This window comes from Myxocyprinus asiaticus, chromosome 22 (genome assembly GCF_019703515.2).
Source record: "Myxocyprinus asiaticus isolate MX2 ecotype Aquarium Trade chromosome 22, UBuf_Myxa_2, whole genome shotgun sequence".
Classification (NCBI taxonomy): Eukaryota; Metazoa; Chordata; class Actinopteri; order Cypriniformes; family Catostomidae; genus Myxocyprinus; species Myxocyprinus asiaticus.
This window is the reverse complement of record NC_059365.1, coordinates 31,562,168-31,578,435: the sequence shown is the minus strand read 5'-3', so window position 1 is coordinate 31,578,435 and position 16,268 is coordinate 31,562,168. Positions and strand designations below refer to the sequence as shown.

Here is a 16,268-nt window from a genome sequence, read left to right as displayed (position 1 = left end):
GCCCCGGCGTCTTCGCTATAAGTGGAGTCCGACACCAAGCAGGAACGTAGCTGGATCTGGCTGGCTCTGGTAACCTCGAGATATAAATCCCAAGGTTGATGTATAAATTAGGTGTATGCCTGGCTATATATATATATATATATATGATTCTTTATTCTAGACTTAAAGGAGCCAAATAGGAAAATGATCTACCTCCTTTTGTGGATTTTGATATTCTAAGAACAAGTAACAAGCCAGAATTTTGTGATCGTAATGAACATGATGGAATATAGTGTGTCAGAAGGTCACTTAAGTACTGTGGAGCTAGACCATTCAAAGCTTTGTATGTAGTTAACAGAATTTTAAAATTGATACGAAATGTAACAGTTAGCCAATGTAACGATGATAAAAATGGGGCTAATATGATCATATTTCTTGGTTCTACTCAGTATTCTGGCAGCTGCATTTTGAACAAATTGAAGTTTATTTATTGAACTTGCTGAACATCCTCCCAATAATGCATTACAATAACTTGTCTTGAGGTCATGAATGCATGAATGAGTTTTTCAGCATCAGCAACAGAGAGCATGTGTTGTAACTTAGCAATACTACTGAGGTGGAAGAATGCTGTTCAAACTTTGGAAATGTGATTTTCATAGGGCAGATGGGTATCAAATATAACACCTAATTTCTTCGCTGTAGAAGACGACGTAGCAGTACATCCATCGAGAGTCAAATTATATTTTAGTGGCTTATATTTAGAGGTTTTTGGTCCAATAATTAGAACCTTTGTTTTGTCAGAATTGAGTAGAAGGAAATTTCTGGCCATCCAATCTTTGAATTTATTGATACACTCTGCTAATTTGGAGAATTGTAAATTTACATTGGGTTTAGAAGAAATATAAAGTTGGTTATCGTCGACATAACAGTGGAAACTTATTCCATGATTCCTGATCATATCTCCCAGGGGAAGCAGAGAAAAGCAGAGGCCCTAAAACTGATCCCAGTGGCACTCCATACTTAACTTTTGTTTGATTTGATGATTACTCGTTTACACATACAAAGTGGTAGCGGTCTGATAAATAGGACCTAAACCATGCTAGTGCAAGTCCTCTAATGGCAACATAATTCTCCAGCCTATTCAAAAGAATGTCGTGATTTATCGTGTCGAAGGCAGCTCTAAGATAACTCTGATAAGTGCAGTCTCTTTACTGTGATGGGGCCTAAACTCTGTAGAAATTAACATAGTTGGGAAGACTTTACCTTTTCTAGTATTTTCAACATAAATGATAGATTTGAAATTGGTCTATAATTAGCCAATTCTGCAGGATCAAGCCGTGGCTTCTTAATAAGCGGTTTGATAGCTGCCATTTTAAAGTTTATTGGGACATGTCCTAAGGATAGTGAGGAGTTAATAATATTAAGAGGAGGTTCTGAGATTACAGGGAATACCTCTTTTAAGAGCTTAGTTGGTATTGGATCTATCATACATGTTGTGGCTTTTTATTTTTTTTATAAGTTTTGTTAGCTCTTCATGACCTGTGACAAAGAAGGATTGAAGTTGATCATTACTATTGTGCTGTGACGGAATATCTGGTTCAGTCGATGCTTTATTCCTAACCAATTTAGCCACAGTACTGAATAAACACCTAGGATTGTTGTGGTTAAGTTTGCTAAAATATGCTGACCTGGCAGCTTTTAGTGCCTGTCTGTAGCTACAGACACTATCCTTCCATGCACCACAAAATACCTCTAATTTGGTATTCTTCCTCTTGCGCTCCATTTTCTGAGCTGCTCTCTTGAGGGCATGAGTATGATCATTGTACCATGGTGTGGGGCTTTTTTCTTGAATTTTCTTTAATGGAAGGGGGGCAACATTATCAAGAGTGCTAGAGAAAACTGTATTCATATTTTCTGTTATTACATCAAGTTCTTCTAGACTTTTTGGCTTACTGAGTATGTGAGACAATTCTGGAAAATTATTAGTGGTCAAAAGGATAGTTCTACCTGAACGATAGCGTGGTGTAGATTAAGTGACATTAGCTGATTGCAGCAAATAAGAGACAAGGTAATGATCTGAGATGTCTTCGCTCTGCGGAAGAATTTCTATAGTATCAAAATCAACTCCAAATGACAAAATTTAATCTAGCATATGATTATGGCGATGAGTTGGTCCTGTCACATTTTGTCTGACTCCAAGAGAGTTGAGAATATCGATAAATGCTAATCTCAATGTGTCATTTACATTATCTATGTGAATGTTGAAGTCACCAACAATTAAAGCTCTATCTACATTAACTACTAGATCTGACAGAAAATTTGCAAATTCACCAAGGAAATCTAAGTACGGCCCGGGTGATCTGTATACTGTAGCAAAGGCAAAAGATGACACAGATTTATTTATATCTGATGGTGTCACATTAAGCATTATTAGTTCAAAAGACTTAAACTTATATCCTCTCCTCTGAGTCAAAACTTCAAAAAGTACAAAACTTCACTGTAAATTGTAGCGACACCTCCTCCTCAACCCTTCAGATGAGGCTCATGTTTATACAACATGATCACACGTGAAGTCAGCATGATGTTTCCAATAGTTTCGGTACCCTAGGATCAGAGATTTGAATAATCAATGATGAGCATGATTCTGAGGTTTGACTTTTTCCTCTAACATTAAGGTAAGGTTTAGGTTTGGGTTTGGGTTGAGGGGTAGAATCTATAAATAGATGTTTTTCTCTACATTGTATAACATCCTGTAAAGCTGAAAACAACTTGCTTCACTACTAGCTTTTGATGACCTATCCTGGACATAAATGGAGCTCACATGTGCCCATATGCCCTACAAGACCTACTGCTTTGGCCACTGGGGGCAGTGTTTCAAAATTTTGGCCAATTTATACCGATTTTGACGAAAGAAAAGTCAGTCTACTCTTTCCGATTTCACTGTGAGATCAGGCTGGTTTATAACAATAACCTGGGGGAGTAGATCCATTTAAACTAATATATTCATCCAGTTTAAGCCAGGTTTCAGTCAAACAGAGCACATCCAACTATGATCTGTAATAATTTAATTTACAATTAGTGTTTTGGTAGAAAGAGATCTAATGTTTAATAGCCCTACCTTTATATTATGTTTATCTTCAACTTTATTTAATTTTTTTCAAGTTTGACCTTAATCGCATTTTTTCTATATGATTTAGTGAGGGGTTTGTGTTTGGTAGTTCGAGGAACAGACATAGTCTCTATATGATATCTAGGTGATACAGTTTCTATGTGTTGTAGCTTATGTGACCTGTATGGCATCTCAAGGCAGCTAGCAGATGTTTGGATTAACCAGTTTGTCTGCTTCCTGACCTGGGCCCCAGTTAGTCAAATACTATCACTATTAAGACTATCAGCCAAATTACTAGAGAGTAGAGCAGCACCTTCCCTGGAGGGATGCCCCAAAAACTCTTCCAGTTGTCTATAAATTCTATGATATTCTCCGGACACCACTCAGACATCCAGCCATTCAGTGACACTAATCTACTATAAACCTCATCACCACGACAAGCAGGGAGGGGGCCAGAGCATATTACAATGTCTGACATTGTTTTTGCAAGTTCACACACCTTTTTAACATTATCTTTAGTGATCTCCAACTGGTGAAGTTGGACATCATTAGTGCCGACATGAATAATAATTGTAGACATTTCTATGTTGAGCATTAGCTAGCACTTGTAAATTTGATCTGATGTCAGACACCCAAGCCCCTGAAATGCATTTAACAATAGTAGCTGGAGTCTCTATTTCCATGTTTTTACAATAGAATCACCAATTATTAAAGCTCTTTCAACATGATTCTCAGTGGGTGCATCACTGAGTGGGGAGAATCGATTGGAAATCCTAACAGGAATGGAGAGTGGTGTCACTCTGCTGAGTGAGTATGCCACCAATACATCACCCAAACACCCTGCTATGGGGGCTCTACATCCGGAACCAAAGTGTGTGTATTGCTCTCTGTACTACCCGCATCCAAAACAGGATCTACCGCCTTCTATTTCTCACTGACTTCCACTTGCATTCGGATGCGTGTCTCTTACTCATATATCCTCTCCGTCAGCCTGACTAATTATATACATTTATCACATGTGAATCCCTCACTACTGACAGAAGAAGCTAGAGTAAACATGTGGCATGCAATGCAGGAAGAAATAACATGAGCGTATGCCATGACTTAAATGCTTAAATGACTGGCGTCCTGTTGCTCTGACCACCATAATCAGCAAATGCTTTGAGAGACTAATCAGAGATTACATCTGCTCTGTGCTGCCTCCCTCACTGGACCCATTGCAGTTTGCTTACCACAACAACCGCTCCACTGATGATGCCATTGCATCTACACTACACACTGCTCTCTCCCACCTGGAAAAAAGGATCACTTATGTGAGAATGCTGTTTGTAGCCTATAGCTCAGCATTCAACACCATAGTGCCCTCCAAGCTTGATGTGAAACTCCGGGCTCTGGGCTTAAACAGCTCGCTGTGCAGCTAGATCCTGGACTTCCTGTCAAGCAGACGCCAGGGGGTTAGAATGGGCAGCAACATCTCCTCATCACTGACCCTCAACACTGGAGCCCCACAGGGCTGTGTTTTTAGCCCACTCCTGTATTCCCTGTACACACATGACTGTGTGGCAACACATAGCTCCAATGCCATCATTAAGTTTGCTGATGATACGACGGTTGTAGGTCTGATCACTGACAATGATGAAACAGCCTACAGAGAGGAGGTGCACACTCTGACACGCTGGTGTCAGGAGCACAACCTCTCACTCAATGTCAGCAAGACAAAGGAGCTTGTGGTGGAATTCAGGAGAAAAGACAGAGAACATAGTCCCATCACCATCAATGGAGCACTGGTGGAGAGAGTCAGCAGCTTCAAGTTCCTCGGTGTCCACATCACTGAGGAACTCACATGGTCCATCCACACTGAGGCCATTTTGAAGAAGGTTCATCAGCGCCTCTTCTTCCTGAGACAGCTGAGGAAGTTTGGAATGAACCACCACATCCTCACAAGGTTCTACACCAGCACTGTAGAGAGCATCCTGACTGGCTGCATCACTGCCTGGTAAGCCCTGCAAAGGGTGGTGTGAACTGCCAGACACATCATCGGAGGTGTGCTTCCCTCCCTCCAGGACATATATACCAGGCAGTGTTTCAAAAAAGCTCGGAGGATCATCAGAGACTCCAGCCACCCGAGCCATGGCCTGCTCTCACTGCTACCATCAGGCAGGCAGTATCGCAGCATCAGGACCCTCACCAGCCGACTTCATGACAGCTTCTTCCCCCAAGCAATCAGACTTTTGATCTCTCACGATCAATATACATCAGCACTGCACTTTATTAATCTTATTGTCTAACACTGGACTGTCATAAATTATATTCTCTCTTAACAACACACTGGCAACTGACTATCAACTGACAGCCTGAATGTCAATACAGTTCAAAACAATCTACTGTATATTTTATATATACTATATATACTATTTTTATTGTATAATGTGTATTCTATATTGTGTGTATTGTATACTGTACATTGTATATTATTATTTGTATATTGTGTTGTGTGTAATTATGTGTATATTAGATATGTAAATTGTGTTGTGTACATGTGAAGTTTATTGTAAATTGGTATATGTCTTATCACTGTCATGACTGCTATGTTGCTCGGAACTGCACCCAAGACTTTCACCAACTATTGCTCTTGTGTATATGGTTGTGTGACAACAAAAGTGATTTGATTGATTTGATTTAATTGACTTACCACAATTGTTTGTTGTTGTTGTTATGGTTGTTCTTGAGCGGCAAGGGTTTGAGATCGATGTGGTTCGATGTGGTTTCTGATCAGCAGATGTTTGAGACTGATGCAATAATCCATGTAAAACACAGTGGAGAAAACAAATGCACGCAGTCGAGACACAAGATGTAAACAAGCGGAAAAATAAAAAAGAGAGAAAATGGGTGTGTGCGGTAAAATACACGCTGTTGAAACAGTAGAAAAGCATAAAAACCCAAAGCACGTGGTAAAATGGCAAAGGATAAAACAATAAACGTATAAGAATAAGCAATGCTAAGCAGGTTAGCAAGCTACAAACATTCATGTAACATCACAATCATATATTAAAAAACATGTACTTATCATTAGAGATGAATGGAGTCCAACTACTCTTTCAACAACTGATTACAAAATCTGAGCTCTACTCTTACTGTACTTTGTGTATTATCAAAGCAAGTGCTACAGTACATATTCAAAGCCAAAGTCTATTACAATCATTCTCAATTGCTGAATGCAAATAATAAAATGCAACTAACCATGTAATTGTGCAACAGAATGCAACTAACCATGTAATTGTGCGTAGTTAGAATGGCAAAATAAATAGGTTTGTTAAACTTTTTAAAGGGAGTAGAAGACGCTTCCCATATCATTTGTTGTTGACATTGTGCATCCAGTCAAAGTACAGTATTTTATTACAAATTCATCATTTACTCAGTAGAAGCTAGACAAGTTAGAGAAATGCCAACATGGACATCTTGGCAATCTTCCAAAAAAAACCAAAAAAAACATAATTTTCACAAAGTAAAATTTTATTTTTTCCTCCCCTTTTTCACCCCAATTTGGAATGCCCAATTCCCAATGCACTCTTAAGTCCTCGTGGTGGTGTAGTGACTCGAATCAATCCGGGTGGCGGAGGACTAATCTCAGTTGTCTCCGCATCTGAGGCCGTCAATCTGCACATCTTATCATGTGGCTTGTTGAGCACTTTACCACGGAAACATAGCGCATGTGGAGGCTTCACGCTATTCTCTGCGGCATCCACGCACAACTCACGTGACTCTATCCTCTCTAGCGACCGGGCCAATTTGGTTGCTTAGGAGACCTGGCTGGAGTCACTCAGCACCCTGGATTCGAATTCACGACTCCAGGGGTGGTAGTCAGCATCTTTACTCACTGAGCTACCCAGGCCCCCACAAAGTACAATTTTGATAATGTGTTGGGTTGTCAACTGATGCCCAATATAAAATATGGGTCCTGAAGCAAACTCAGTTAAAAATCACTGGTCTAAAATATTATAACTGATGATATTTTGTAGTCATCTACAAAACAGAAATGAAGAACATTTCATTCATGTACTTCAGTTCACAAATGGATGTCTGGACCTGCTGAAATTTTAAAACACACACTGAGACAGAGCTCCTTTACCACGATAAAGAAAGAGGGAAAGAGAGATGCTTTCAATTTCACTTTGCCTCTTCCTCAGAATGTTACGTGCTGAGTGATAGTTCTGAACAAGAGTTAAGACACACAAAGGAAAACATTCAGAGACCAGGAGAAACATAGCGATACGAAAGTGTGGAGAGAGCGAGAGAATGCGAACAAGTGCGGTCATGTGATGGTGCTGAGCTCTCTCCTGTCAGCCTCTTTTCTTGTTGATTCTCCAGAGACCATCTGTGCTGAGGGCATTGATTAGAGTTGCTCTGGCGGGATTACATCTTTGCCGTTGCCATGCCAACTAATCAGCTGACACTTCAACCCCTCCCTCCACCCCAATTCCCCTTTCTCTCCCTCCCTTACTCCTCCTCCTCATCATTCGGTTGCCCCAGCAACAGAACATTGGGGCTACGAGTAGTGCAGCTCTAAATTCAGCAAAATGTTTTTCTAATCCTTTTTTTTTTTTTTTTTTACTGTAATTGGTAAAGGTTTATGACCTCTGCATTCTGGTCTTCGGTTCAGCAATACAGCATGAACACCTTTCATTAGGAAATGGCTTCAATACTCAAAACTTCAAAGCTACTCTCACATTTTATGTCAACTGACTGTATACAGTACATAAATCCCACCTGCATTGGGGTGATGCATTCTGTGACTGCTGCAAACTTTTTTTAATGTGATGTGAGGGAGACATTTACAGAGTTCCCACTTTCAAGGAAAATGTGGAAATATCAGGGAATATTAAAAAGTGTATTTTCCAGGCTTGGGAATTAATACAATATCTTAAAATCATGGAAAACTCATGGAAATTGCTATAATGAATATACATGTTCTAGCTATGCTCTGTTTGAAAACATTGGCTAGTTAATGCTCTTGTGTAGACTAAAACTGGCTCACAAGACGTGGTGATTTGTCAGTGAATTACTCTTTTGAGTCAGTTCTTTGCAATAAATTGGTTGAACTGATACACAAAATGGTCTAAAAAATCCTTATCCTGTAATTACAAATGATTGGTCATGGAAATTAATTGGCCAAAAAGTGTGGGAAACCTGCATTTAGCACAGAAGACATGTCAACAGGCTATAGTCTTTGAAGAGTTTTCTGAATGTTTGTCCATTCTCAGGTGTGTACGGAGGGCAGATTGATTCTGGAGTTTGCCTTTGATGACCTGATGAGGATCAAGACGTGGCACTTCAACATCAGACAGTATCGAGAACTCATCCCTCGAAGCATTCTCGCCATGCACGTGAGTTTGATATCACTCTCACGTGCGTTTGATATCACGCTATTCTTGGCCTCTTATATCGCATTGTTCGATGGAGGGAGCTGGTTGGTAATATGGTATATACCAGGCAGTGGTACAAATGTGTCATTTAGAGATTTTGCCATTTTTTTTGCAGTTCAGACTGTGGTAGATGTATTTGCATGGCTATTAGTGGGCAGGACTGCTTTACATTACACATACACTTCAGATGGATGATTAAGTTTTTATGTTAATTGAGCAACATCGCAACTTGCAGCATTAATAAAGAATTAAACTCCAGTTCCATCACGTGTGCATTTATTGGCTATTTTCATGAAAATTAAGTGACTGTGGCAATATTTTTGCAAAATGAAATTACATGCCATATTACACTTTTGCCTGCAGTTTTCCAGTGAAATGTCCAGCGGTAGGCACCAAAAGCAAGTGAAATTGTATCATAATTAGACTAGGTTTTTAAGGTGAAAGAACCAATCACCTTTTAGATACAGACATCAACTCAAGAACGTGCATGCACATTAGCTAAACAAGCTGGGAAAATATCGTTTTTTTTTAGCATAATCTGAGGTAAAGAAGCGCAATTTATGATACCAGTGTTGTCAGGTTTTACTGCTTATTTGAAATATGTTTTTTGATCATAATCTTAACCAACCGTTTTGGAGATTTCAGTCTTTCCTCATTCAAGTAGATAGGAGCTGCACTTGTATGCTGATTGTTTACATAATAGCTGCCCGGGAGCGTTCCAAATATGGCCGCCAAGTGGACTGACTTGCTAAAAAGACTTTGGCTAAAAATGTACCTCCTTACCCTTAAACTTTAACTTAAACCTCACCAATAGTGATCTAAAATCAAATGAGAGGTAGACACAAAACAGACATCCTTACCTTTAAACAACGCCTAAACCTCACCGATTTTGTCCAAAAACAAAATGCGAAATGAAAAGCAAATTTTCTGAAGTAACCACGTAATCTCGTGTTGCTTCTATGACACTCTAGTCTCACATGTCAGCTTGTGTGCTTGACTGGTCTCGAGCCGCGGTCTTCCAAGGCCAAAGTCCAACACTCTATGAGGTGAGCTCCCGTGGAAGCTAATCACATTGAAATAAGTGTATGAATGTATACAGTACTGTTTATAAATGATGCGTTATAGTAAACGTGTTTCGAAATCATAACATAGCAGTGTGTGAGTAATAGTGCAAAAAATAAATGTTTATAAAGTCATAATCAACCATTGTGATTTGTGTGAAAGAGAATAAAATGCACAGTTGTTATTGCGCCTCTAGTGTTAATTTCACCAGGAAACTGTGACGAAATGTCGAATTCAGCACGTAAAAGTCAGTTTGCAAAAATGTTGTAATAGAAACGTTCATTCTATAAGATTAAATTGGCTATTTTACAACTGCTTTTTGGTTTATCCAGTCAGAATATAGATTCGGAACTGAATGTTTTATGGAGTTTCATAACAAAGTTCGGGAGGAGCATGTTAATTTAATCTGACCAATCTCATCGTCAGAGTAAGCATATATAAACAGTTGCTTACCTCCATGGTAGGGACGACTCTTCCGTCATTTGGCCCCGCCCTAACCCGAAGATGTCCCTCAAACTCTTCACCTCCGATTTGAATTCTTAACTGTCTCTGACTCTCTACAACAGCCTGATGAGTCTGGGATCATCTCTCCTCCTCCCAACATGGCTTCTTAACTTCCGGATGCGAATCAAAATTGCCAAGCTATGCGCATGGAGTCACCCCCCCCCAGCGCCGCTGCAGGAACACATATTCTCCTCCTCCCTTGAGCTCTTCTCAAACATCCATGACTGCAACCTCCAACGTGTCCGATTACCCAGCTATTCCCAACATTTCCATGTGGACCGTTAATGGCTTGTGACACGATTTAGCAGCCGCAGACATCCCGTTCTCTCGCCGTTCAAACAAAATGCAGCTCTACGATCTGTACGTCTCAGCAAAATGCAGTGATTCAATTACCCCGTCAATACCTACTCCATCTGCTAACCCCCCCCAAATGCTCCAAGTGCTCCAAATCAGATGCTCCCAGCCAAAAACATCCAAAGCACCCTCAATCCTTCTGTCTCAACCAACCAGCGCAAGTGGAAATCATATTTCTCCCAAAGTAAACACAGAAGTGCAGCGCCTGCGATGACTCTCCAGTCGGGAAGCACACGTCACTATCTCCGCCCCTGCCACACTCCTTCCTCACTCTAGTGAAGTAACGTTTGACACTGAAACTTCAAAGCCTGTATCGAACACGCAGCACAATTTTCAATGAAGCCCTGTATCGGAGCATGTATTGTTTTTAGAGAATCACATGATCAACAAAAAAACGAATCCCCACTTTCTGTCCAGTCACGTGCGTGCTTCACTTTACGTGTCGGAATGTTCGAATCCAGATGTCTACTCTATGGGTTTATGGAAATGCAAGTCCATTTACAAACTTATTTAAAAATACATTATGATATATCCTGCAATACAAGTATTATTAAAAATAATAAGAGCACCAGATACTTGCCTCATACAACTCTGTTAGTCGTTTTTATGTTCATTAATATTATTGTCACATGAAATCATATTGACTCATATTAACATTTATTGCCACAAATTAATAAGCCAATAACATCAGAAGGTGAAAATCAGCACATTTAGCATGGTTAGGCTTTTATTTGTGCACACTGGATCAAAACTACTTAAGGTACTTCTTATAACGGAGCTGCATACCCGGGATTATGGCTGCTTTAAATTTGACCAACCACCAAATGGCACTGTTTCCAACACTAATGAGGCTTTAAATCTTTTCCTGGAGCAATCGGGGGGAAGCTTCAGAGCTTCACGATGCTTCATTTGCCCATCCCTATCTCCCTCCTCTCTCCCTCTCCAACCTCCCAGCACAAATCCTCGCTCAACAGCAGGGCTTTCAGCAAACTTACCTCCCAATATGCAATCAGATCATCCTCCGATTCCAGGATTTTTCACTGCACATACTGGCCATCCTTCCCTCTCTTCTATGACAGCTTCTCTAAATATCTCTGCTTATTCCGTGCAACCTGCTCTTTCTACCAATATTCCTTCTTCTATCCCTCCCTGTCCATTGACTTCCGGAGTGTAGCATTTTTACTATGATTTAATTTCCTCCCCCAAAAACATCCATTTGTACATGGACGCAGCCCCGTCCATTGGATTCGGAGGGTTCAGCATCTCAGTATTCCTACCCAAACACATTGCTTTCCGTGTTTCACGAAGATCCGACACTAGCGACTCGCTGCCCAGTCTTGGCTTCTTTTGGGGGTATTCAAGCTCGGGTCAAGTCTTGAGCCTCAAGCCCTCCTCCAGGGACAGCAAGCCAAACTCGTTTACACTATCCTCACTACAGGATTACATTAAATTGTGAACTACTGAAATGGAGTTTCATAACAAAGGTCGGGAGGAGCATGTTCATTTAATCCGACCAATCTCATCACCAGAGTAAGCATATATAAACAGCTGCTTACCTCCATGGCGGCGATGACTCTTCCAGCATCCCTCTATCCACCTCATCTCCTCCATCCTCTCATCATTAACTCTACAAGTCCTGGGGAGTATTCAAGCTCGGGTCAAGTCTCGAGCCTCGAGCCCTCCTCCAGGGACAGTGAGCTAAACTTGTTTACACTGTCCTCACTACAGGATTACATTAACTTGCGAACTACTGAAATAATATTACAATTTTGACTGTTTGTTTTTAACTCAAGTGTGAAGCAGCTGCTTTTGTGCTAATGTCAGACTTATCATTTATTTTTTATGAATAATCCTATCATGTGGTTACATCCATCAAGTTCCCAATAAGAAAATAAGAAAATGAGATAGTAGTACCTTTTTTGTTTGTAAAGTATTTAATTCACTGGAATATCCAGAGATAGACATACCACTTAATTATTACAATATACACCATTTTCGTTGAATTTCCAGAAAATTACTATATTGTGATATTGTGGTGGGGTGAGCAAGAGACAAACACAGTGGGTGTGGCGTCAAGCCTCGGAGAGGCATTTATTGGAAATAATAATAAAAAACGAAAAATGTCCATAAAGGGGGATAATAAAGTGTCCAGGGGGGAATAGTGTTCATAATAAAGGGAGAATCTGGCAGTGAGACGGGGCTCCTTCAAGGGTGGGATAGTGTCCATAGAATGGCCCAGGCATGAGCTGGGTCTGTCGGCCGCTCACGCTCCCCTCCAGGGTCCACGGCAGGTGCGAGGGGAAGGCAGCCCGGCATCTAGTCTGTTGGCGGCGACGTGAGCTGTTCACCCCTGGCAACTTATTAATGCGTCCGGGGGTCCGAGGAACGGGTCCGGCAGTGCATCCAACTCCGAACCCTCCCAGCTCTGGTCCTGGGAGTGCAAGGATGCCAGTGTGTGCACATGTGGAGATCTGAAGTCGGCTCCCCGAGAAGAGGTGCACTCTATGTTTTAAAGACAGCGGTGATGAAGCATTATTCCCATCAGGTGTGCTTCATTCACCGTTGACAGAACAAGGCTCATTAATTATGCACCTCTTCTCGCTCTCCTGCCCAACTCTGGCTGAAGGGTGGCCCTAAGAGGCGGGGCGACGATGACGAGCCGGATGGGCGGATCAATCTGCCACAGATATATAACATTATATTGTTACAAAAATCTGTATAGTTTGAGGTCATATGTGAGCAGAATATGATCATGAGCACAAAACATACAGAAGTTGGGGTACATTGTCAATGCCTTCAGCCCACTGTACTTATTTTCCATATGGCATAGAAAAATGAAAATTATCTTTACAAACCAATTTATTTGAAGTCTCAGATCAAACAAAGCTGTAGTATAAAAAGAACAATCACAAGGTCAAATGAGTAATCTACAGAGTTTAATGATCACTACCAACATGCTGTGATGTAGGAAATTAAGATATCAACTGAAAACCTGTGCCACATATAATTTATTATCTAATTTTAAAAAGTTTAAAATCTTTTAATGACTCGTCGCTTTTAAACCCAACATACTGAGCTTTAAATCCATATATATACTGTATATTTTTTGCTCATCTCTTACCCTTGTCAATTCAGAGATGTGTAGTTTTATAAAGTTTGTTCACAGCAACTCTGTGTTCATGTGAAATTCACATGCCCTTAAATTGGGCCCTTTGGGTATAGACTGTATTCTGGAGGAGATGGAGAGGGAGAGAGAAAGTGTGTGAACAAGGGAGAAAGGGCTTTGAAAGATTTTTGACAGGGTGAACAGGAATGCACAAAAGTTACTGCAGTGTGCTTGATCATCTCATTCCCGTACACAAGGGTAAAGCTGCGCAGAATTTGAGTCAAACTCATCTGATCAAGACTAATGAGTTAATAACCAAACCATTCTGGGGACAAAAAGCATTCTTTTCCATTGATGGCCATTAAAAAGTAACTGTGTTTTCTTTGAAAATATTGTAAATCTAAAAAAGGGGGCTCTTAAAAGAGTGAAATAGCATTTATGGCTCAGGTGATTGGTTTAAAAAAGTACACATGAGCAAAGATGGCAGCAGACAGATCGAAGGAGGTCTTGCACCAGTCAAGAAACTGACACTGAGAAATGTTTTTATATTTTTGGATATCTCTCTCCAGGTATTATAGATCTACTTGATTGAAATTTGCTTTTTTGCTTAGAACTCATGCTGCTAAACACAATTTGGCTTAATGAATCTGGTCAATGAACTTCACAGTAAATGAACAAAGAGCATTGGTTCATAGCTCACCACAAATTTTTTTAGCTTTGGTCAATCAGTATTAATTAGCAGCTGGAGCACACTCCAGATTCAATGCCCCAAATCTGAATCAGATATGCATTCAAATTAAACAGAGGGATTCAGAGTAATTGCACCAGTGAAATCTGTCCCAGTACATGAAAAAATAATCTCATCCAGGACCATAACCCTTAAAGGTGCATTCAGTAATTATTTCCTTATTAAAACAGTTTAAATCCTGAAGACATGAATTGTAATTTTGCAATATATGTAGGAAATCATGACCACTCACATTAAAGCGAAGACTCCAGTCATATCAGTATCCTTATAAAAGCTGTTTTATTCTACATGGACAGGGTCCACACAGGGGGGCTGCCATGTTAGAATCACATGACCAGCCAAATACTACTCACTTAATCTCAGTTTCCGTCCTATTATTTGACACTTTCACTCATTGATTAAACTAATCATGGCTGACTGTGAATACTACATTTCTACAATGGCATCTGAAACAGAAAACTATTTATTTTAAATGATCCAAGCCACTAGGTGTCAGTGTAAGTCCAAGATGACACAATGACAAAAGTTACTGTCCCCCACCAGCAATCAAAAATATGAGATTACGTCTTTGGTCTGTTCAATTAAACATGTCTCCAGTCAACAACATCCTGCTGAGTTTTGGTCAGTAACTGTGGAAATTGCTGCTTTATTTTTTTGGTTGTATTAAGTGATGAAGTTCCTCTATTTGTCCCTCAATCAGGCTCAAGACCCTCAAGTCCTGGAGCAGCTCTCAAAGAACATCACCCGCATGGGACTGACCAACTTCACTCTCAACTACCTCAGGGTAAACACTGATGACAGTAGTCATGTTTCCATCAAAGTTTTGAATTTAATTCATGCAAAAAATCTGAATATTGCAAAAACAATTCTGGGGAAATTGGTGCAAAACAGAAATTAGATGGAAGTTGAATGTAATAAATTCCTATTTGCGGTCTAGAGCGCACAGACAAAACGCTCTGACGAACTTCATGTTTGCTAGCGTTCAGTGGCAGATGCCTTATGTCTGGGAGCTAAAGCATTTCAGACCGGATAACCAGAGCAACGTTTGAGATGCTATGCAGTGATATTGATGATATATTCACATGGCTTTTTGAAGGAAAGTCACATGACTTTTTTGATGCCCAACTATATTCCCAAATATATTCTATAGGAAAATATTCTGTAAATGTTTTTCCATCATAGTTTATGCGCATGTCTTCTTATCGTATAAAAACATATATCTGCCTCAAGCGACCATATGCTTATTTTATGCACATTTTGGAGATGTTATTTGCATCTTGGTGTTTCCATCCAGCATGTGTGTGTGTGTGTGTGTGTGTGTGTGTGTGTGTGTGTGTGTCTTTAACTGCTCTGAATTTATTAGCTGGCTTCCTGGCAGCTTTTTTTAATCTCATCATTTTAACTTGAGTGACAGCACTGTTTTGCAAATGGGAAAACAAGAAAGAGAAGAAAAGTGAATTGGATTGAGAGAATTAGCACAGCATTAATGAGCGTTCCCAGTTTAGGTGCAGCATTGTTGGTCTCTGTACTGAGCCTGAGCACAGGGAAACACAAACTTGTTTATAGTGAAAAAAACACCCTTTCAAAGTTTTCGTAACAGCCGTTTTTCTCCCTCTGTGTGCATTTTTCTCAGTTGTTATTCCACACATTAAACGCACAGCCTCGCTTATAAACGCAGGGTTAAAATGCAGCAGCGCAGTTTAAGCCGAATTGTGAATTAAATTTGGATTAGGCACATCTCTTGTAACAGAGTCTGTGTGCCCTCAGCCAACTCCACACCCAATTTTTATACCATTCGACAGGACAGAGGGTTTTATACTCTGTATACTTCACTGCACATGACCAGACTTCCCAAAACAGACCTACAGTTTTGATAGGGAAGTCAGAGAGATGTACCATGTGTCCATATTGAAAATTTGGGATTCAATTTAAACATGGATACTAATAAGAATCAAACCAATAAGAAAATCTGAAATTCATATT

At 40.1% G+C, this 16,268-nt stretch overlaps 1 protein-coding gene across 3 annotated transcripts in view; it reads left to right on the top strand.

Annotated features, from left to right (window-relative positions):
• The window catches only part of LOC127413042 (LIM domain-binding protein 2-like), a 115,504-nt gene that overhangs the window by 77,872 nt on the left and 21,364 nt on the right, over positions 1–16,268 (top strand). For 2 of the 3 annotated variants that reach the window (XM_051649864.1, XM_051649863.1), the window contains exons 4-5: positions 8,350–8,472; positions 14,986–15,069. In XM_051649864.1, the coding sequence (XP_051505824.1) occupies positions 8,350–8,472; positions 14,986–15,069 (207 nt within the window). The remainder of the gene's footprint in view (positions 1–8,349; positions 8,473–14,985; positions 15,070–16,268) is intronic. The other variant, XM_051649865.1, reaches the window with a different exon arrangement.